The following is a 23,897-nucleotide window of genomic DNA, read 5'->3' as shown; positions in this document are numbered from 1 at the left end:
TTCTAAAGGAGATCAGTCCTGGGTGTTGTTTGGAAGGAATGATGCTAAAGCTGAAACTCCAGTGCTTTGGCCACCTCATGCAAAGAGTTGACTCACTGGAAAAGACTCTGATGCTGGGAGGGATGGAGGGCAGGAGGAAAAGGGGACAACAGAGGATGAGATGGCTGGATGGCATCACCGACTTGATGGACATGAGTTTGAGTGAACTCTGGGAGTTGGTGATGGATAGGGAGGCCTGGCGTGCTGCGATTCACGGGGTCGCAAAGAGTCGGACACGACTGAGCAAATGAACTGAACTGAACTGAATGACATATATGGGAAATAACTTTAAAAAGAATAGATTATATGTGTATATATCTGGCTAATTCACTTTATTGTACACCTGAAACTAACACAACTTTGTAAATCAACTATACTCTAATAAAAATCATAAAAATAAAGTAGTCTTCTTGGTAAAGTGACAGAAGGACCTGTGTGAGGGGTTGAGAAGGAGACTGACTTTATTCCTCTTCTTCCTCATTTAGCTTTGGATCTCGGGGAGGTTGGTCTGGTCCTGTCTCTCACTCTCACACTAACGGGGATGTTCCAGTGGTGCGTCAGGCAAAGTGCTGAAGTTGAGAACATGGTGATGTTAATCTTTTTGTTCTTAGCCTTTTCAGGTCTCCTTGGTATTAAATGGCTTAAAAGTAATTCTTATGTAAAATAATAACTATTATTTTTACATCATAGTTAACAAAGTTTTTTTTTTTTTTTGCATTCTCCTCCATCTGCCTATAGTTAATGTAAAATAAAATATATACATCTTTTCTCAGACTTATGTATACCATGTCATAAAATTTTATATTTATCACAGACTGACTTCAGATACAATAAATGTCTCATAGGAGAAAAGTCCTGAAATTCTGGAGAGAATACAGGCTAATTGTTTGTTAACTTAGCGACTTGTTTACCTTTTTTTCTTAATGGGTAATTACTCATTTTGGTAAAAGAGAAGAATCCGATATTTTGAGGTTTATTTAATTAATATGTTCCTCCACCCCTGCCCATATTTTAGCATTTATTCTTGTATGTTTTGAACACCTGAATTTGCTGGCAGCCCTCCTCTCTGGTAGGATAGGCTCCCTGTCAGAGTGTGCTCTCAAATGTGTGGAGTCATGGTTGTTTAGGAGGCCTTAGTTAGTATGTAAATTCTACATTTTGAATATTTGTATCTTCTCCTAAAGGGAGAAAAACAAAGTCTTTCCATGTCAGCCTTCTAACAAAGTAGACAGGGACTATATTAAAATGAGTCTTGATGACCGTCCAATTCTGCTCATCTGTAACATGTGACCCTTCTGTAGCCACACATACTGATGGGTGTCCATAAGTATTCTTTTCTTTGAAAAAATTCTCTTGTGTTTTCTTCAAATGTGAAATGTGGATCAATAAAATTTTACCATTCACTTTCTCTAATGCTTTTAGTTTTAATACAAAGTTGAAGGGAATGGTCATAAGTAAAAGTGTTGAAGATGATAAACAAGTTTGTAAATCATCCAAGACCTCATCAGACTCCTACTTCTGTCCTTTGCGGATTCTGAGCCTGGGATGTTCTGAACCATAGAAAAGCAGAAGGTTTTATTTACAGTCTCTGATCATCCATAAATAAGACCCTCTGACACTAACTCATATGATATCATATGCATTTCAGATGATTTCAGTAGAAAGAGGGATTGAATACACAGACCTTGAGAAAGAAGCACCCTGGGAACTTGAGTATCGCCCACCACCATCCTGGCCCCAGAGTGGAAAGATTTACTTTTCTAATATTAACTTCAGGTACAGCTTGGATGGGCCTCTGGTATTGAAGAACCTGGGGATGTCCTTTGACTCAAGAGAAAAGGTTAGTGTAAGCCATTTGCCTCTTTAAAATCCAGCTAAAGGTTTAGCACCACTTCTGCTCTTGGCTTCCTTGTCCGTGTACAGGGGGACTCTTTGTTCCTAACGGATGCAGATTAGATCAGTGACACTGTCCCTGAATCTTTCTTGGAAACTGACCATGGAATGGGGATATCAGCATTTTTTCTCTGTGTCCCCAGCTCCTTCATGGTGGTTGATGGGCCCTGGGATCCAGGGCTTGATCTTAACCTGACCCAGGACACTATATGTGACACTTAATTATTTGTACGAAGTCTGGGTAGTCTGCCCTGGCTCTCTGTTCCTAACTCTCCAATATTTCATTCCTTTCCACCTTTTATTTTTTTAATATATATATATATATATATATATATATATATATATATATTTATTTATTTATTTATTTGGCTGTGCTGGCCTTAGTTGTGGCACACAGGGTCTTTGATCTTCATCATGGCATGTGAACTCTTAGTTGCAGTATGTGGGATCTATTAATAGTTCCCTGATCAGGAATCGAACCCAGGTCCCCTGCAATGGGAGCACAAGTTCTTAGCCACTAGACTACCAGCAGAGTCCCCCATCTTTTTTTCTTTCTGTTTCTGAAATCTTCTTTTCCTCCCACGGTGCACTCTGGTTGCAGCCTGCCCCTCTGTCCCTGGGTTTTTTCCGTGGACTTGTCCTCTACTCACCCACACTGAGCTGCCATCCCCCGTCCTCCCCCCAAAGACTGCTTCTTTCTTTAGCACAAATCTGATCCTTACTGGCCTGGGTTGAGCTACTGCTGGAACTGGACCACAGCCCTAAGCCCACTCCAGTGGGGGCCGTCGGGTGAGCTTTTAGCCACTAGAGAACAGCCTGAATCATGATGCAGTCAAGGGTGAGGAACCAGGGCCTCAGATGGAGGCAGGGCCTGGAGACTTGCTCAAAGTCAAAAGCATATTGAAGGGAGCAGGGAAGATCTACATGGAGATGGCAGAGAGGCTGTGACCTGGACCTGCCAGTGTCCACGTCTGCTGGTGATGTTCCTTTCACGTTTAGCATGAGGCTCTCAGCTGGGCCAGGATAGAGTCTTAAAGAAGAGACTAAACCAGAGCAGGCAAGGTGGTAGGAAGCTCTTCCCCACCTCCCTGAAGCCAGTATGTCTCCTGACTTACGCACACCCCTGCAATCAGGCCGTGTGTAGATTCTCCCAAAGCACCATGCCCTCCAGTTTTCAGTGTGCTCTCTGAGCCTCTACCTCAGAGACCTGTTCTTTCCATCATCTGGCTGGTGAACATCTCCTCATTTTCTGAGTTGATCTAATGCATCTTTGAGACCCTCAATTTTTCCTTATTGTCTTATATTTTATTTTAAGATAGAAATTATGATATACCTGTTTTCACAGTAGCCAAAAATTGGAAGGAACTAAATCCTTACAATGAAATATTATTCAGTTTTAAAAAGGAAGAAAATTCTGACCTATGGATAAACCTTCATGATATCTTGCCAAATGATGTTAGCCTCACACAAAGGGAATGAATACTCTGATTCCACTTATGTGAGATTCCTAGAGTAGTCAAATTCAGGAAGACAGGAAGTAGGATGGTGGTCTCCAGGGACTGGGACATGGGAAATGGGGAGTTTGTTTGTTTAATTGGTAAGAATTTCAGTTTTAGCAGGCAAAAAAATTTCTCGAGCTTGGCTGCACACCAGTGTGAATATACTCAACACCAAACTGTCCACTTAAAAATTGTTATGTAGTTAAATTTTACATTATGTGAAATTTTCTGTAATTAAAATAAAAGCTAGCACCTATAGCATGCTTTATAATTTGGAGTCTGTATTGCACAGTAAGTTTCTTGAGGTTTTTTAAAATCAGGGAGCATCTTGTTTTCATCTTTGTTCCCCAGAAAGTGGCATTCTGCAGGGCACAGAGAGGGTGCTGAGGGACTGCTGGTTTCAAGGGTGAGTAGCACACAGGTGTGAGCAGGCAGCAACCAACACACACACATACACAAGACAGCTCTGAATAACTGAAAGAACTGCTCTTTAAAACTCTCACCACCACAGACCCATCTAATGGACTGTAGCTGTAATTAAATGAATGATATCCTTGTAACATGAAAATGAAAAAATAAATATTCAATTTAATCCCCAAATGTTACAAATGAAGTTGAGAGCAACTTCAGTTAGTCACAGGGCAAAAGCTGGTCCTAATTTCCAGTTCCCTTGTAGCTCAGGAAGAAGGTGAACTGCTGTGTCAGGAAAACATTAACCACAACTCTTGATACAATCCTGTTCCCTCGAGCACTGAAGGCAATGTTTGTTTACTCTCAGATAATGTGTATTTCAGATTTTCCATTGTAAATGTAATTGTGTTAACTTGCTTTGGTCTTAAATTTTCCCAAAAGGCATAGAACACGAACTATCTAAGACACTCTGTAGTACAATTTAGGAACATAAAAGATTCTTATTCTTTTTTCTTAAAGCCTGCAAATCATAGGATTATTGAGATTCTAAAATGTTTGAGGGCAAATGGAGACTGAATTAATGACTGCAGCAACTTGACACAGTATTGCCATTAGCCTCATTTTTGTGTTGGGTGATGAAACTCTTCATGAAGCCATTTCACTCCACCTGTGTACATCACAGGTTTCCTCTCCTGTTCAACTGTCCCCGCCCCCACCAGTCCAGGACACCCTTTTGGTGTTGGACTTGATTGAGAGAGGCTACTAGGGAAGGCAGGCAAGGGACATGGGAGTGAGCCAGCCCAGTTAAAGTGGGGCTTTATTCTCTTCCCCTCGTTTCCTCTTCTGTCCAGATTCCTGGAAGTTAGAGTCAATAGGAAAGTGTAGTAGGTACTATGCAGGACTTTAATCACAGAAGAAATGGCAAATGAAAATAAAGAACCAGGACTTCCCTGGTGGAGAATAATTCACCTGCTGATGCAGGGGACACTGGTTCAATCCTTGGTCTGAGAAGATTCTACATGACGCAGTGCAACCAAGTCTGTGTGCCACAACTGCTGAGCCTACATGCCACAGCTACTAAAGCTTGTGCTCAGCAACAAAAGAAGCTACCTCAATGAGAAGCCCATGCACTGCAACAAAGAGTAGCCCGCACTCATCACAACTAGAGACAGCCTGCACACAGCAATCATGACCCAGTGCAACCAAAAATTAAAAAAGAAAAAAAAAGCATGAGGTAAATAGCATCTTAGACTTCCTGGTTTTCTCAACACGGGCTGCATTTTTTATTTGGGTGATTTCATGTTTGATTTGATCATTTTAGAGAGCCCTGGGCCATATTAAAGCATTTTTCAGCTCTTAAGGTACATTAATTTTTTTTTCTTCCCCCACAGCTATTAGTTTGATAATAAATTTTTACAGATGCTTACTAGACCTTGCTATAATGTGCAAAAATACTAGTTTTCTATATTTTCTCTTTTTTTATGTAATGTTTTCTTATAAACACCTCCTTTCACTCTGAGCTTGTCCCTCTTCCCCCGCTGGCTTCTTTATTCATTGTGACTCAGACTGTGGTGCCAGAGCAGCAGCACCTGCCTCTCCTGGAGCTTCTTAGAAATGCAGGGTCTCAGGCCCATTCAGATCACTTTCTCAGCATTGCATTTAAACAGGACCTCCTACTAAAGTCCTTTCTCTCCCACAGTCAGTGTTTGATAACTGATAACCTGTGATTTCCAAGAAATGTCCTTTGACAGTTTGAAACTGAGCTCATGAATAACCCAAACCCCTATTGTGACTGAGCAGGAGGCACTAGAAAGATCTGTGCCACTTACCATACAGATTTACTTAGTTTTATATTCTATAAATAGCATATTCAAAAGTAGAGACATTACTTTGCCAACAAAGGTCCGTCTAGTCAAGCCTAAGGTTTTTCCAGTGGTCATGTATGGATGTGACAGTTGGACTGTGAAGAAAGCTGAGCGCCAAAGAATTGATGCTTTTGAACTATGGTGTTAGAGAAGACTCTTGAGAGTCCCTTGGACTGCAAGGAGATCCAACCAGTCCATTCTAAAGGAGATCAGTCCTGGGTGTTGTTTGGAAGGAATGATGCTAAAGCTGAAACTCCAGTACTTTGGCCACCTCATCTGAAGAGTTGACTCATTGGAAAAGACTCTGAGGCTGGGAGGGATTGGTGGCAGGAGGAGAAGAGGATGACAGAGGATGAGATGGCTGGATGGCATCACCGACTAGATGGACATGAGTTTGGGTGAACTCCGGGAGTTGGTGATGGACAAGAAGGCCTGGTGTACTGCAATTCATGGGGCTGCAAAGAGTCAGACATGACTGAGCGACTGAACTGAACTGATATTCTATAAATAAGGCCTTTACAGTAAAATCTAATTCTGTATGATTCTACTGCATTTCTTTGTGCCTTATCACAGGCAGTTTTCATCCTGTGTCCCACCTTCCTCACACTGGCCTTCTCCAGGGACAGAGGAGTTTCCTCTTTCACCACCTGACAGGATGAAATATGAGTCTTGCTGCCCCAAGCAGGGCACGAGGTCTGTTTGACCTGTTCCCCAGGTACCATGTGCCCCACTCAGCTGCAGGTTTCTCTCAGCCCAGCTGAGGGTCCCGGTTCTTCCTGCTGACAGCCGGCCCACCTGCCCTCAGGCACACTCTTGCTCCCACTCACCAGGTACATGCCTGTATTCACATCATGCTTTAACTCTCTGGTTGTAGGATCTCTATGTTAGGCCTGTACCTTTAACTGCAGCTACACTCCTCCCCATTTTCTCTGTTCTAGCTACACAGAGGGACATGATAAAGTGCCAGGCCATCCAGGTGATAAGGAGGCCATCAGCAGATGGAGAAGAGCCTGAGGATGTGGATTTGAGTCCCATCCTGTGACTTATGGGCTCTGACATTTCAGACAGACTAATTCATCTAACTAAGCCTCAGTTTTTTTTTTTGCAAAATGGGAGAAATAGGATATAACCTGTAAGGTTGTTGTACAACTTAAATAAGATAAGACATGTAAAGCATCCAGCATGGGGATCAGAATATTTGCTTGGATAAAGATGGTAATCATTTTCATCAGGTGTAAAATGACCATAACCACATATACTGCAAAGGTTGTTTATCCCATGAAAAAGAGGTTTTAGCCATTTGAAATTGTATTTACAGCTGTAGGATCCATCTACTGTGTCTGTCTTTGTCCAGCTTATCATATACCTAAATAATATGGTAATAAATTTTCCATAAATTTATCTGGCCTGAGTTAAAAATCTCAGCTCCCAATGGAAGCTTCTTTGTCTCAGGACACCACAGGTAATACAAATAAGACAGTCAAATCCCATACAGAGTCTGCTGTCAACATGTACAGTTCATCTGAAGAAACAAAAAGAAAATGGCTATATTAGTCTTGTAAGCTAGAAAGAGGTCACAATTTTTATAGAAGTTTTAACAAAAATGACATAACATCTTTTAGGGTTGGGACAAGCCCACATGAGGGACAGGGAGAGCATTTCCAAGGATTTAGGCATGTGAGACAGACTTAGTGATGTGTGGTTTGGGTTTCAGCAGGTGGAAATGCATTCAATAGAAATGCATGTGAAAGTGCTTTAGGAGGTGGGGTCAACATAAGCAAAAGCATGATGCCCTGCTCCAGTGAATGAAGAACTAGGCGCCTGCAAAGAATTCAGGAAAATCAGCTACCAGGTGTGCTGCAGACATTTTCATGCTCAACCCTGACAACTCCCGAGTCACCCCAAGGAAGGTCACTTGTGGACATGAAAGATGGAGAGGTCAGTGGGAACAGTTTTGTAGAAGAGACGTCCTGGGGTGGAGTGATGGGGTCAGAGCCAACCTTTGGGAGTTTAATCTGAGAAGTGAGAGCACGGGTACCAGAGTGGGCAGATGTGGGAGGCAGGGCGCCTGGAGCTGCTGTGCCTCCAGCAAAATGTCCCTAGAAAGTGACTGCACTTTTTGGACTCAAACTGATGTCAATTAAAACAAAGATATAACACCCAGGTTTGTGAATGTGCAGGGAAATGAGTGGGAATAGAAAATGGTATCTTATTTCTGGAGAGTAGGTTAGCAGCCTAACAGCTTCCTCTGCAAGTGTTAATACTTGATTCTCAGCAGCTCCACATCTGAGAATTTATCTGAAGGAAATGATTGAGAGTATTTGCAAAAAAAAAAAAAGATTTAGCTTCAAAGATATTAACAGAGTTATTTATAATAGCAAATTATTGGAAACTGCCTAAATATCCAGCAGAAGGGAGTTTGTTAAATGATCACATATACTGTAATATTTTGTGGCCATTAAAATAAATATTCTTATGAAATACTAAATGAAAACACATAACAATATGTTCATATTAATCCCATTTTGTTTATATATGGGAACAGGTGTCTTTAAGAACACATACAGAAAAAAAAAAAGAACACATACAGAAGTCTAGAAAGTAAAAACATCATCTTGAAAATGTTTTTTTCAGAGTGCTGAGTATAGCTATTATTTATTTTTCAAATTTATTTATACTGATTATGATTAAGGATCATAATCATAAAACATAGTTTTTTTATAAATCGTAAAATAAATCATGAAACAAAGTTTGTTTTAACTTGTTTTTTTTTTTTTTAAATTTTATTTTATTTTTAAACTTTACAAAATTGTATTATTTTTGCCAAATATCAAAATGAATCCGCCTTGTTTTTTAAAAGGTAGTGCAGCCTGGCACTCTGATGCTGACTGTGGATCTTAAAATGAGGAACTGAGTCACAAACACTGCAAGAGTAGAGTCTTCAAGGCTTGGCTCCTTGCTGAACTCAGGAAGTAAGGTGGACAGTTCAGCCCCTGAGTCTGGGAAAGAAATAGTGAGAGTAAAATGGGGAAGATGGAGGAATGGGTTGCTTTGTGTGGGGCATTGGGTGTTGAATATGTTGACTTTGATGTGTGAAGAGAGATCCAGGTGCAAGTGTGTAACAAGTTGGTGTCATCATCAGAGACCAACCTGGCTGGAAATACAGAAAGGGGCCATTTCAAAGCAAATAAAATAAGATTTTCTCCTAGTGTCTTTATCATTTTATTTATTTATGTTTGGCTGTGCTGGGTCTTTGTTGCTGCTCAGGCTTTATTCTAGTTGTGGAGAATGGGGACTACTCTAGTTGTGGTGCCTGGGCTTCTCATTGTGGTGGCCTCTCCTGTTACAGAGCACAGTCTATAGGGCTTCAGTTGTTGTGGCATGTGGGCCCAGTGCTTTGGTTCCTGCACACTGTAGAGCACATACTCAATAGTTGTGGTGCATGAGGGATTCTCCTGGACTAGGGATTGTCCCATGTTTCCTGCACTGGCATGTGGATTCTTTACCACTGAGCCACCAGGGAAGCCCTTCCAAATGTCTTTAGATTGAAGGATTTAAGCTTACTGATACTGGTGACACTCTCCATAGGCAATTGGTAAAACCCTTTGGTTACCCAGAAAAGATATTCAGACTATAGTTTTGATGACTGGACAGTAGGATAGCCAGAGCCAGATTTTCTTTGAGTTGCCTTTTTATTGGGGGGAGGTGGGGGCTGCTGTGGCCATGCAGCATGTGGGATCTTAGTTCTCTGACAAGGGATTGAATTCACACCTCCTAAGATTCTGTGAAACACAGAATCTTAACCACTGAACTGCCAGGGAAGTTCCCCAATTTTTTTTTTTTTCTCTCTGGAGTTTGGAACTCACAGTCCTGTGGTCATGAGCAGTCCTCAGTGTCCATACATATCTCAGTCCATTTACCCAAAGTTTACAAATGTTCTTGTTTGCACAGATGGATCAGTTTCAGGAGAGCTGATAACATGGGAACATCCACACATTCTCACAGATACAATTCTCACCTGTGTCCTGATGTGTATTGATGTATGTATAGGAACACCCAGAAATACAGGCACACCTGTTTTATTGTGCTTCACAGATAATGCATTATTTTTTTTAAACAAATGTACATTTATGGCAATGCTGTGTCAAGCAAGTACATTGGCACCATTTTTCCTACAGCATTTGCTAACTTCATGTCTTTGTGTCACATTTTGGTAATTCTTGCAATATTTCAAAATGTTTCATTTTTATTATGTTTGTTATTCTGATCTATGATCAGTGTATTTTAATGTTGAAAGCTCAGATGATGGTTAGCATTCTTTTAGCAATAAACTATTAAAAACTAAGGTATGTACATATTTTTTAATATATCATGCTACTGTACACTTAGTAGACTACAATATAGTATAAACATAAATTTATTTGAATGGAGAAACAAAAAATTCATATAATTGCTTTATTTTGTGATATTCACATGATTGAGGCTGTCTGAAACCAAATTCAAGATATCATTGAGTTCTGCCTGTACACACACATGAGCCACATATATACACACTATGACCTACCTATGTGCAGAGAATGGTCCTTTCATATTATATGGATTAGGGTTTAAAATAAGGTACAAAATGTCTTGAGAAACCTGTATGCAGGTCAAGAAGCAAGAGTTAGAACCAGACATGGAACAACAGACTGGTTAAAAATTGAAAGGAGTACCTCAAGGCTGTATATTGTTAACCTGCTTCTTCAACTTATATGCAAAGTACATCACGCGAAATGCTGGGCTGGATGAAGCTCAAGCTGGAATCAAGATTGCCACGAGAAATATCAGTAACCTCAAATGTGGAGGTGACACCACCCTTATGGCAGAAAGTGAATAAGAATTAAAGAGCCTCTTGATGGAAGTGAAACAGGAGAATGAAAAAACTGGCTTAAAACTCAACATTCAGAAAACTAAGATCATGGCATCGGGTCCCATCACTTCATGGTAAATAGATGGGGAAACAATGGAAACAGTGACGGACTTTATTTTCTTGGGGTCCAATATCACTATGGTCAGTGACTGCAACCATGAAGTTAAAAGATGCTTGCTCTTTGGAAGAAAAACTATGACAAACCTAGACAGTGTATTAAAAAGCAAAGACATTACTTTGCCAACAAAGGTCCATATAATCAAAGCTATGGTTTTTCCAGTAGTCATGTAGGGATGTGAGAGTTGAACCATAAAGAAGGCTGAGCACCAAAGAATTGACGCTTTCCATCTGTGGTGTTGGAAAAGACTCTTGAGAGTCCCTTAAACAGCTAGGAGATCAAACCAGTCAATCCTAAAGAAAATAAATGCTAAATATTCATTGAAAAAAAACTTATGTTGAAGCTGAAGCTACAATACTTTGGCTACCTGATGAGAAGAGCCAATTCATTGATGCTGGGGAAAGATTGAAAGCCGGAGGAGAAGGAGATGACAGAGGACGAGATGATTGGATGTCATCTCCGACTCAATGGACATGAGTTTGAGCAAGCTCTGGGAGACGATGAAGGACAGGGAAGCCTGGCATGCTGCATTCCATGGGGTCACAAAGAGTCAGACATGACTGAGCAACTAAACAACAACAACAACAAAAATATCTAATAGACATTGTATTATCTTTGTAAGATAATAAATAGCTAAACCCAGTTTTTCTTATATTTAATGTCGATAAAGATAAATTCTTCTTTGAATTGCCATGTTTGATTTGACAGACTAAGATGGGAAACTTTAGAGATTCAAATCAGAAAATATGATTTAAATCATAAAATATGAAAAGTTCCAATTCTGATTATATTGCTCAGAAAGATTTAGTTGTTTTCTTTATAGCTATGAGTTTTACAATTTTACTGATTTACAAATGATCGAAAGCATGTTTTACACTCTCATCAATTCCAGATTCTAAATAGAGGTGAAATCATCTCTTAGGAAGCTTTCTTCAGGGAATTTGCAGTTGGGCTTCCCTGATGGCTCAGATGGTAAAGAATTTGCCTGCAAGGCAGGAGATCTGGGTTTCATCACTGTGTCAGGAAGATCCCTGGAGTAGGAAATGGCAACCCACTGCACTGTTCTTGCCTGGAGAATTCCATGGTCAGAGGAACCTGGCGGGCTACATTCCTGGGGTCTCAAAGAGTTGGACAAGACTGAGTGACTAATACTTTCTTTCACTTTCAAACTCATGGGTAAAAAAGGCCAGTTTCTGCATACGTCCATACGTGAAGGCAGTTTTTTCCTTACCAGCATTTAACCTGCATTGTATAGATTCTTTAATCTTATTGTTAGTCACTTAATTTCTCTCTGCTTTGGTTTTAATAAATAGACTGACACTTGACATGTATTTTTCCAAGGTTCAATTGTAAGTATTAATTTGTTAATAAAATGCCTTTTGTACTGCTCAATGAAAGGTCCCATGTAAATAGCAAATTTTGTTTATGTTGTTTTTGATCTCATGTGCATTTTGTCTACTGGCCTCTGTTTTTTAAGATTCTGCATTTTATATTTTAAGAAGTTTCAAGATAGAATGTAATTAAGATATTTAATATCAGGAAGTGATTTCATTTTTCTACCAAAGAATAATTCCTCTTAAAGATCCCTTAGAAAACCTCGAATAGCCAAAGCAATCTTGAGAAAGAAAAATGGAACTGGAGGAATCAACCTGCCTGACTTCAGGCTCTACTACAAAGTCACAGTCATCAAGACAGTATGGTACTGGCACAAAGACAGAAATATAGATCAATGGAACAAAATAGAAAGCCTAGAGATAAATCCACACACCTATGGACACCTTATCTTTGACAAAGGAGGCAAGAATATACAATGGAGAAAAGACAATCTCTTTAACAAGTGGTGCTGGGAAAACTGGTCAACCACTTGTAAACGAATGAAACTAGAACACTTTCTAACACCATACATCAAAATAAAATGGATTAAATATCTAAACATAAGACCAGAAACTATAAAACTGCTAGAGGAGAACATAGGCAAAACACTCTCTGACATAAATCACAGCAGGATCCTCTATGACCCACCTCCCAGAATATTAAAAATAAAAGCAAAAATACACAAATGGGACCTAACAAAAATTAAAAGCTTCTGCACAACAAAGGAAACTATAAGCAAGGTGAAAAGACAGCCTTCAGAATGGGAGAAAATAATAGCAAATGAAGCAACTGACAAAGAACTAATCTCACAAATATACAAGCAACTCCTGCAGCTCAATTCCAGAAAAATAAACGACCCAATGAAAAAATGGGCCAAAGAACTAAACAGACATTTCTCCAAAGAAGACATACAGATGGCTAACAAACACATGAAAAGATGCTCAACATCACTCATTATCAGAGAAACGCAAATCAAAACCACAATGAGGTACCATTTCATGCAGTTTTTTTTCCTGGCTGTGATCCAAAAGTCTACAAGCAATAAATCCTGGAGAGGGTGTGGAGAAAGGGAACCCCCTTACCCTATTGGTGGGAATGCAAACTAGACAGCCACTATGGAGAACAGTGTGGAGATTCCTTAAAAACTGGAAATAGAACTGCCTTATGACCTTTTGTACTGCTGGGCATACACACTGAGGAAACCAGAAGGGAAAGGGACACGTGTACGCCAATGTTCATCGTGTGCACTTTGTTTATAATAGCCAGCACATGGAAGCCACCTAGATGTCCATCAGCAGATGAATGGATAAGAAAGCTGTGATACATATACACAATGGAGTATTACTCAGCCATTAAAAACAATATATTTGAAACAATTCTAATGAGGTGGATGAAACTGGAGCCTATTATACAGAGTGAAGTAAGCCAGAAAGAAAAACACCAATACAGTATACTAATGCATATATATGGAATTTAGAAAGATGGTAACAATAACCCTGTATTCAAGACAACAAAAGAGACACAGATGTACAGAACAGTCTAGACTCTGTGGGAGAGGAAGAGGGTGGGAAGATTTTGGAGAATGGCATTGAAACATGTTTAATATCATATAAGAAATGAATTGCCAGTCCAGGTTCAATGCAGGATACAGGATGCTTGGGGCTGGTGCACTGGGACAACCCAGGGGGATGGTACGGGGAGGGAGAGGGGAGGAGGATTCAGGATGGGGAATACGTGTATACCTGTGGCGGATCATGTTGATATATGGCAAAACCAATACAGTATTGTAAATTTAAAAAATAAAAAAAAAATATTGTAATTAGCCTCCAATTAAAATAAATAAATTTAAATTAAAAAAAAAGAAAGTGAATGCTTCTTTGTATATAGACTTGTTACTTGCTGACATTGCTGTAAAATTACCCATGTAATTCTCAAGGTCAAATTACCCAAGCAGTAAGAATAAAGTTAATTAAAAAGCTGACTTCTTATGCACCACTTAGAAGACTGCTGTTTTTTCACTGCCAGCAGATTTTTTTTTTTTGGTCATCTTCTTGCTTTATTTATGAATGTTAGTTACACATATCCATACACAGGTATACACATACACCACACACCCATACATTTCTCCCACTTTGACATACCACATAATTATGTGATAATCACAGAAAGCAATTTTCAGCATATTAAGCATTCCTTCAGGGAAATCTGAATGAATGCATGGCATCTTAAGGCATAAAAATCACTCGAGTTTATATTATATATGGTTGGGTTGATGGTGGTCTCAACCAGGGACATTTGTGAATATCTGCCATTTTTAGTTGCCACAATTTGGAGGCTGCATCTGCTATCTAGTGGGTAGAGTTCATGGCTGCTGTCAAATATTTTACAATATACATGAGAGTCTCCTGGCCCCTCAACAATGAATTATCTGGCCCAAAATGTCACCAAGACCATGCTTGAGAAACTATAGACTACTCTTTATATGTAATAGAACTTTGAAAATTCATCTTCAACAATCAGGGTTTCTCCTAGTTTTGTTGCATCCTGTTAATTCTTAATCCCCCTTGGTCTCTTTACAGCGTGGCATTGTGGGAAGAACAGGAGCTGGAAAAAGTTCCCTCATCGCTGCTCTTTTCAGATTGTCAGAACTCCAAGGTGGCACTCAGATTGATGGGATCTGGACAAACAACATTGGACTTCATGATCTAAGGAAGAAAATGTCAGTTGCACCTCAGGTATGCTCATCAGAGCATCTCACATGTTCTTTTTATAAAGTATCTAAGTTTAGTTGCTTTTAATTTGATTTTTTTTCTATTTACATGGAAGGGTTGATCCTTTTTTTCCCAATAGAGCATTTTTAGCATCAGGTATTTTCAACAGATATTTTCATCAGACACGTTTTGTTTCATTGTTCATTCATTAGTTTTGTGTGCATGTGATTTAATAACTTACTGAGATAGATTTCTGGACTCAGTCTTCCTTGGTTGCCCAGTTTTATCCACTGATAACCACATAATTCTGAGAACAAAAGGATAAATGATTTGTTTAGCACTAGAGAGGTTCCTATAGGGAAACATGACTTTTAAGTGTCTTATAGATGGAATTTTGCTGTGGGAAATGAGGACATCTTTTCAAAGGTGATTATCTCCTTGGAGGACTTTCTGTGAAACGGTAGAACTTTGAGAATTACAGGGAATATAGATGTTTTTGAGAGACTTTGACAGTTCATCCATTAGTGATAATTTTCACCAGAGAGGCAGTACAGAATAGTGAGGTAGAGCAGGAGACTCAGAATTCTGTCTCTATGTACCTCAGTTTTCTGTCTTACAAGGTAACAACAGTACCAACCCCTTGACCTGTTATGAGGACAAAATAGGTCACTAAGTGTGAAGTGCGTCACATAGACCCAGGTGTGACTGCTGTGATGGTGGAGCATTGAATTGGCCATCGTTTCCTGGATTCTGATTCTTTTCTTTTTTCCTGCGTTTTAAAGAAGTATAACTTTCAGGGAATGTTTTGGAGACTGGATTATATGCATAGTATCCTGTCATTCCTTGTGGTTAAATCATTCAACATATTTCCATGAATGTTTATTGAGAAATTACTATCCTCCAGGTATATAGCCAGGGCAGCCTAGATCCTGTGTCCTCATCTTCTATCCTGCCCTCTGCTTTGACAGACTTACTGATTAAAAAAAAAAAAAAAAAAGAATTTGAATTTTTTAATATACTTGATAATCATCTGCCCATATAAAATGGCAGAAAAATACCCTGTTGAGAAAAACAGAGAGGAGATGAGACAAAATGAGCCAAGCAATTGTGCTTTCTGGAATGTGGGTGTAATATGCCCTGAAATGCCTGTTTATTAGGAAGCATATAGAACATGGCACCCAAAGGGAAGGAGCACATGGGCTTGGGTACAGCTGTTGCTACTTACCCGTGACCTCTAAAATACCTGGAATTACTCTTTAAGTACTTTGAAACCAAGATATTCTTTTTGGACTATAGTGAAATGCCACCTCACAACCCTTAACGTGTCTCCTATCAAAGAAAATAAAGAGAGAAAGAGAATGACAAGTGTTGGTAAGGATGTAGATAAATTAGAATCCTTGGGAAAGAGACACGTGTACCCCAATGTTCATCACAGCACTGTTTATAATAGCCAGGACATGGAAGCAACCTAGATGTCCATCAGCAGATGAATGGATAAGAAAGCTGTGGTACATATACACAATGGAGTATTACTCAGCCATTAAAAAGAATACATTTGAAAGTTCTAAGATGGATTCTGGAGCCTATCATACAGAGTGAAGTAAGCCAGAAAGAAAAACACAATACAGTATACAACTATATGGAATTTAGAAAGATGTAACTAACCCTGTATCAAAGACAAAAAGAACACTGATGTATAGAACAGGCTTATGGACTCTGGGAGAGGGAGAGGGTGGGAAGATTTGGGAGAATGGCATTGAAACATGTGAAATGTCATGTATGAAATGAGATTAGAAGGTTCAATGCACGATGATGCTGGATGCTTGGGGCTGGTGCACTGGGAAGAGGATGGTAGGGGAGGGAGGAGGAGGAGGGTTCAGGATGGGAACACATGAGAAATAAAGGAATAAAAAATTTTAAAAAAAAAAAAAAAGAAAATCAGCATTATTGATTTTTTTCTTTAGCTTCAATTTGGCTTAGCATGGGACTGATCCTTGCTTATTTCAAACGTTGATATTTTTATTCATTGTGAAATTTTTGCATTAATTGTTATTTTTAAAAAGGCTATATTAAAATATTATCTGGATTACAAAAAAAAAAAAAAAAAAAAAAAAAAAAAGAAAAAAAAGAATCTTTGTTTATTGCTAATAGGGATGTAAAATGGTGCAGCCACTATGGAAATTAAATTGTGTTTGCTCAGAAAAGTTAAAGATAAATTATCCTGCTGCTGCTGCTAAAAGTCATGTCTGACTCTGTGACCAGGCTCCCCTGTGGATTCTCAGGCAAGAACACTGGAGTGGGTTGCCATTTCCTTCTCAATGCATGAAATCGAATGAAAGTGAGATACCCCATGGACTGCAGCCCACCAGGCTCCTCAGTCCATGGAATTTTCCAAGCAAGAGTACTGGAGTGGGGTGCCATTGCCTTCTCCAAGAATTATAATATGACCTAGCAATTCTACTTAGAGTATAAACCCAAAAGAATTGGAAGAAAGGTCTTAAGTCCAGGTTCGATGCACGATACTGGATGCTTGTGGCTGGTGCACTGGGACGACCCAAAGGGATGGTACGGGGAGGGAGGAAGGAGGTGGGTTCAGGATGGGGAACACGTGTGTACCTGTGGCAGATTCATGTTGATATATGGCAAAACCAATACAATATTGTAAAGTTAAAAAAAAAATCAAAGTCGTTATAAGTCAGAGATGCAAACAGAAGTACTTGCATATGAAAGATATAAACGTGAAGATTTGCTATAAAACCTTCCAGCCAAAATAAAAATGGTGTTGGGGAAGGGGAGACGTAATGAGATAGGTAAAATGGAAATTCCAAAATGATGATTATTTTTAATGATTAAAGCAGCTGGATGACATGGAAAAAAAAAAAAAGAAAGGTCTTGAAGAGATACCTCTAAACGCATGTTATAACAGCACTATTCTCAATAACAAAAAGGTAGAGGCACCCAAGCATCCATTGACAGATGAATCAATGAAGTGTGGTGCATATACATATTAGTTCAGTTCAGTCGGCTCAGTCGTGTCGGATTCTTTGCGACCCCATGGACTGCAGCACGCCAGGCCAGGCCTCCCTGCCCGTCACTAACTCTCAGAGTTTACTCAAACTCATGTCCATTGAGTTGGTGATGCCATCCAACCATCTCATCCTCTGTTGTCCCCTTCTCCACCTGCATTCAATCTTTCCCAGCATCAAGGTCTGAAAAGTCAGCTCTTTACATCAGGTGGCCAAAGTATTGGAGTTTCACCTTCAACACCAGTCCTTCCAGTAAATATTCACGATTGATTTCCTTTAGGATGGATTGGTTGGATCTCCTTGCAGACCAAAGGACTCTCAAGAATTTTCTCCAACACCACAGTTCAAAAACATCAATTATTCAGCCCTCAGCTTTCTTTACAGTCCAGCTCTCTTATACATAGAGTGAAATATTATTTGACCTTAAAAAAGAAGAAAATTCTGACATATGCTACAACACAGATGAACCTTTGAGGAAATTAAACTAAGTGGAATAAACCAGTCACATAGGACAAATACTGTATGATTCTACTAAAAGGATGTACCTAGAGTACTAAGTTCATGGATACAGGACGTAGAATGGTGGATGCCAGGAGCTGCTGGGAAGGTGGAGCTGTTGTTTAATGGGTACAGATTTTAAATTCTGCCAGATGAAAGGAGATTTGTGGCTGGAAGGTGGTGATGGCTGTACAACAATGTGAATGTATTTAATATGACTGAACTGTGCACCTAAATGTTGTTAAGCTAGTAAATTTTATGTGTATTTTGCTACAATTAAAACAATTTTTATTCAAAGGTTTCCCATTCAGGAAAAATGGGAAGAAATTTTTAGCACATTCAGTCCCCATATTTAAAAATTTCCTCTGGCTGTTAGATTTATGACTTGTGGTTACAGTAGAAAATAAATGAGTTTAGATTCCCAAGTTTTTGTTTTGATGGTACTCATCTCTGAAAGGGCCAAATGAGATTAGTTAACAGAAATAAAGGGCATGTCTGTAAAGTCCTTATAGGCAAGGCTTTAGAAACATGCCCTACATTAGTTTTAATGCTTCTCAATAGGAAAATGTTGTATGCTTGTGTACATAAAATAATTCTATAAATAAATAACATTAGATTATTCTTGGCTCTGCCAATAATGTTTGGAAGCACATCTGAGCAAAGACTAAACAAACCTTCTGTCCTGTTGGTTTCCATCCTTCCTTTGAGTATGATCTATGTGCACACTCCAGACAGCATGCTTACAAAATAGTACTAATGTTTGTACCCATGTAGATTCTACTTTATATGCCTTTGTCTCCAAGATTGCAATGTTGGTTGATCAAATAGAGAGAATATATATAGAAAGTACAATGTGTAAAGGGTCCCAGGAAACAATTCAGGAGGCAGACAGGTGTAGAATGTTTAAGAGTGTAGACTAAGTGTCAACGTGACCCATAGTTTTATGTCCTGCTCTGCCTCATACGACTGTGGGGCCTTGAGGATGTCACTCACTTCCAAACTTCAGGCCCTTGTCCTTACACTGGGTCTGGTAATCATTGTCACAGATTTTCTGTGAAGATGTAACTGGGTGAGGAAATGTTTGTGCCCATGTCTGGTTCTTAGGAAGATTCAGTCAATAAGAACTATTATTATTCTTAAGGATCAGGGCACAGACCTTTGGGTATTATTTCTGCTTAAGTAAAAAGAGTAACACCTTCTGGAGTGACTTTACTCTTTAGTTTCTACTTTCATATCCTTGGTGATTTTCTTTATATTTATTGTTACAATATAAACTAAGTTGTTTTTATAAATATAAATAGTAAAGCAAAGAAACAAAAACAAAAATTAAAAATGCAATAGGAATTTTGGGGAAAAGTATAACAGAGAAATGTATCTGATGTTTTTCTGCCAAGACCAAGAAAACAGACTAGCATTTTTTGTACTTTGATTTCTGGTTCCCCTCCCACCAGCTTCTTTCCTGACTGTCACCTTGTACACACTGGTACTTACTGACTGACTTGTACACCAAGACCTCTGGCCTTCTCAGCCTGCCCCACACTCTTTCCTTTCCTTGAGGACAGAGCCTATATTTCTCATGTCTGTCATTCTAGAGCTGGTTACAATCCCTGGCAAGTTACATGAGTATTGATAACTCCTAACATTTGTGGAATAACTAACATGTCTTAGCCACTTATCCTACCATTCCTGCTTAATCCTCACAATTCTTTTGTTATCCTTACCTAACAGACTTAAAAATGAGGCATGGGGAGCTTATCCCACTTATCAAGTAAGGGACAGAATCAGGACTTAATTTCTATATGTCTGTTTATTTTTTTAAATTGAAGCATAGTTGATTCACAGTGTTTCAATTGTATAGCAAAGAGGTTCAGTTATATATATTTATATATATAAAAGTTTATATAAATATATGTATATTTATATATACATTATATATGTGTTTATATACATGTATATATATATATATTTTAGATCCTTTTATCATTTTGGTTATGGCAAGATATTACATGTAGTTTCTTGTTCTATGAATAGATCCTTTTTTCTTTCTTTTGTATTTCTAGTAGTGTTTATCTATTATTACCAGATTTCTAATTTATCCTTTCTCTGTATCTCTTTTCTTTGTTTGCTTTCTTTTTACTTATTTGTGTGTGTTTTCATTTCATCTTCTTGATCCATTCATTGAGAAGGAAATTCTGCAAACACTCACATCCAGAATTCTTGCCTGGAGAATCCCAGGGACAGGGGAGCCTGATGGGCTCTTTTTCTCTTTTTAAGGAACCTCCATGTTGTTTTCCCAGAGTCAATGGCAACAGTAGTTGGGACAATCCCATGGATGGAGGGCCTGACAGTCCAGGGGTCTGAGCAGACTCAACTGAGTGACTATTCTTTTCTTTGGTAGCCATTATTTTTTTGCTTGGAGAATGTGGGATGTGTCTGGTGGGCTGCTTTCTGGTTTGTAAATAAGTTCATTTCTATAATTTTTTTAAGATTCCATATACACATGGTCTCATATGATATTTGTCTTTCTCTGTCAGACTTATTTCACTTAGTCTGACAACCTCTGGGTCCCAATCTGCATTTCTCTAATATTTAGTTTTTGCTCCATATTTTTCTTTGGAGTGGCATTATTTTGACATTCTTTTTTTCTTTGATTTGATAATATTCCATTGTTGTGTGCATGTTCTTGTATTTCATACTAAAAACATCTTCTTTTCCATTCATCTGTCCATGGACATGTCAATGCTAGAAGTAACTAGGAATAAACCTTAACCTACTTCTGCTGTGAATATTCGGGTGCATGTATCATTTGAATAAGGGTGTCTTTTCTGGATTCATAAATCCTATCAAATTAAATGGCATTTAAAACAAAAAGAATTTTAAAAAATTTATCACATTGAAACTCTTTTCTGCTTTTTACCACAGAACCTCCGCAAAAAAAATATTACTTGTTTTAATGGAACACGATTAAAAACTGTATTATGCTGCTGCACCAGTTTACATTTGTCCCACCAACAGTGTGACAGCCCAGCTCCCCATCCCTTTTCTTCTCCACAAGAACACACCAGCAATCAATTAATCAAAGACAGTATTTAATGGATAAAAGATAGATCTTCAATTTAGATATTATTTATTATTTGAAATTAGACTTTTAAATGATAAAGCCATTCTAAAGATTAGTGTAAAGTCCTACCTCATTGTAGTTTTGATCTGCATTTCTCTAATAATTAGTGATGTTGAGTATCTTTTCATATGACTTTTGGCCATCTGTATTTTTCTTTGGAGGAATGTCTATTAAGGTCTTTGGCCCATTTTTTGATTGAGTTGTTTGTGTCTTTGATTTTGAGCTGTATAAGCTGTTGTATATACAGGTGTTTCTTGCATTTATATAGACTAAAAACAAAGTATCAGAAGGAGAAATTAAGGAAGCAGTCTCATTGGCCATCATGAAAAACAATGCTAGGAATAACTAGGAATAAACCTACCTAAGAAGGCAAAAGACCTGTAGTCCAAAAAGTATAAGATGCTGATGAAAGAAATTGAAGACAACACAAACAGATGGAAAGATATATAGTGTTCTTAGATCAAAAGAATCAATATTGTTAAAAATGACCATACTATCCAAGGAAATTTACAGATTCAGTGCAATCCCTATCAAATTACCAATGGCATTTTTCACAGGACTAAAACAAAAAGAATTTTTTAAAAAATTATTCAGAAACAGAAAAGACCTCAAATAGCCAAAACCATCTTGAGAAAGAAGAACACAGCTGGAGGAATCACAGTCTCTGACTTCAGACTATACTACAGAGACACAGTAATGAAAAAGTATGTTACTGTCACAGAAACCAGACACATGGATTATTGGAACAGGATAAAAAACCCAGATATAAACCCATGCAATTATGGTCAATTAATGAAAGACAAAAATAGTAAGAATATGTAATGGATAAAAGACAGTCTCTTCAATAGATAGTGCTGGGAAATCTGGACTGCTGCTAGGTAAAACTTATCTAAGAGAGCCATCTGAGGGTTTGACCTCAGTCATTAATTGGAGCTGTAAAAAAATTACTCTTTGACAGAAACCCATGGACAGCAGCTCACTAGGCTCTACAAAGCAATATATGTCCCTGGGGTTCTCCAGACAAGAACACTGGAGTCCCACTTTTTAACAAATGCCATTTCCTTCTCAATGCATGGAATGAAAGTGAAAAGAGTGAAAGTGAAGTAAACAGTCAGTTGGGTGTCTGACTCTTTGTGACCCCAGCAGTGGGATTGGACTGCAGCCCACCAGGCTCCTCCACCCATGGGATTTTCCAGGCAAGAGTACTGGAGAGGGTGCCATTGCCTTCTCCATTTATTGCTTAAATCTGGACAACTATATGTAAAAGAATGAAATTAGAACATTCTCTAATATTATAGACAAAAATAAAGTAAAAATAAATGAAAGACCTAAACAGTTGTAAGACAAGATCCTAGAGGAAAACAGAATATTCTTTGACATAAATCACAGCAGTATGTTCTTGGATTTGTCCCCTAAAGTCATGGAAACAAAAGCAAAAATAAAGGGGACCTAGTTAAACTTAAAAGAATTTGCAGCACAAAGGAAACCATAAATAAAACTGAAACGATGACAGCCTATGGAATGGAAGAAAATATTTGCAAATGTTGCAACCAACAAGGTATTAATTTCCAAAATATACTAATCGGATTCAAATTTAAAAAGATTCCCAGCTCCAGAGCCTGGGGAGTAAGTTACTCTGCTTGCGACTTCAAGTGGTTGTTGAGTGTGGTCCATATACAACTGATTTGTATCATGATTCATGTGACTGCGTGTGCATATACGCACACGGAGGAACAAAAGTTTCACAAATAGCATTATTCTTGCTCTGTGCTCTGATATTTTCTGTGATACCAGTTCTATTCTAGTTCATATAAATGACAAAATGATGGTCAGAGGCACAAAGTTGATTTCATGATCCATTGGTTTCACCTGCAGTTTTACAAACACCACCCCTCAGTGTCCCCATGTTGGGCTGGGCTCCTGGTCCATGTTAGTATCACACCAGGAGCTTCACTGTTATTCCAGATTCTCAGAGCAGCCCTGCAAGGCCAACCTCAGTTTTCAGTAAATCTTGGGAAGGTTAATAGTTTATCCCTAGTCTACTAACTAATGTGCAGAAAAATCAGAACTGAAAATTGTCTGACTCCAAATTTATTTTTTCAATAAATATTAGTTGAATTGAATGATGTTCTCATCAGATATTTTACTGAATTTTTCCTACCATCACACTTGAAAGGATTGCCCAAACCATAATAAAAGTGAATAAGTATGGAGCAAAGCCAGAAGATACTAATCCTACTGCCTCATCCCTTATTTGGACAGCATCAGTTTTGAAATGGGTTTATTTATTTATGTGTCTTGGGCTAGTATGTGTCAGGAGAACATACTCAAAATCTTACCCTGTCCAACCAAGAGCCCTTTGTCTTTACAATGTCTTTCTGGCTCAGAGGTGAAGAAAGTCTGTTTGTTTGGTTACTTGAAGTTAAGTTGTCT

At 38.6% G+C, this 23,897-nt stretch overlaps 1 protein-coding gene across 1 annotated transcript in view; it reads left to right on the top strand.

The window, feature by feature from the left end:
- LOC138986979 (ATP-binding cassette sub-family C member 4-like) overlaps positions 1-23,897 on the top strand; it is a gene marked incomplete at its 5' end in the record, with an annotated part of 69,582 nt that overhangs the window by 27,296 nt on the left and 18,389 nt on the right. Inside the window, 3 exons of the mRNA XM_070366951.1 lie at positions 525-625; positions 1,688-1,879; positions 14,688-14,843. Of these exons, the coding sequence (XP_070223052.1) occupies positions 525-625; positions 1,688-1,879; positions 14,688-14,843 (449 nt within the window). The remainder of the gene's footprint in view (positions 1-524; positions 626-1,687; positions 1,880-14,687; positions 14,844-23,897) is intronic.

Source organism: Bos mutus, unplaced genomic scaffold (genome assembly GCF_027580195.1).
Source record: "Bos mutus isolate GX-2022 unplaced genomic scaffold, NWIPB_WYAK_1.1 CTG343, whole genome shotgun sequence".
NCBI classification, from domain to species: domain Eukaryota; kingdom Metazoa; phylum Chordata; class Mammalia; order Artiodactyla; family Bovidae; genus Bos; species Bos mutus.
Note: the sequence above shows the minus strand (reverse complement) of the source record. Positions and strands in the feature narration are given on the sequence as shown.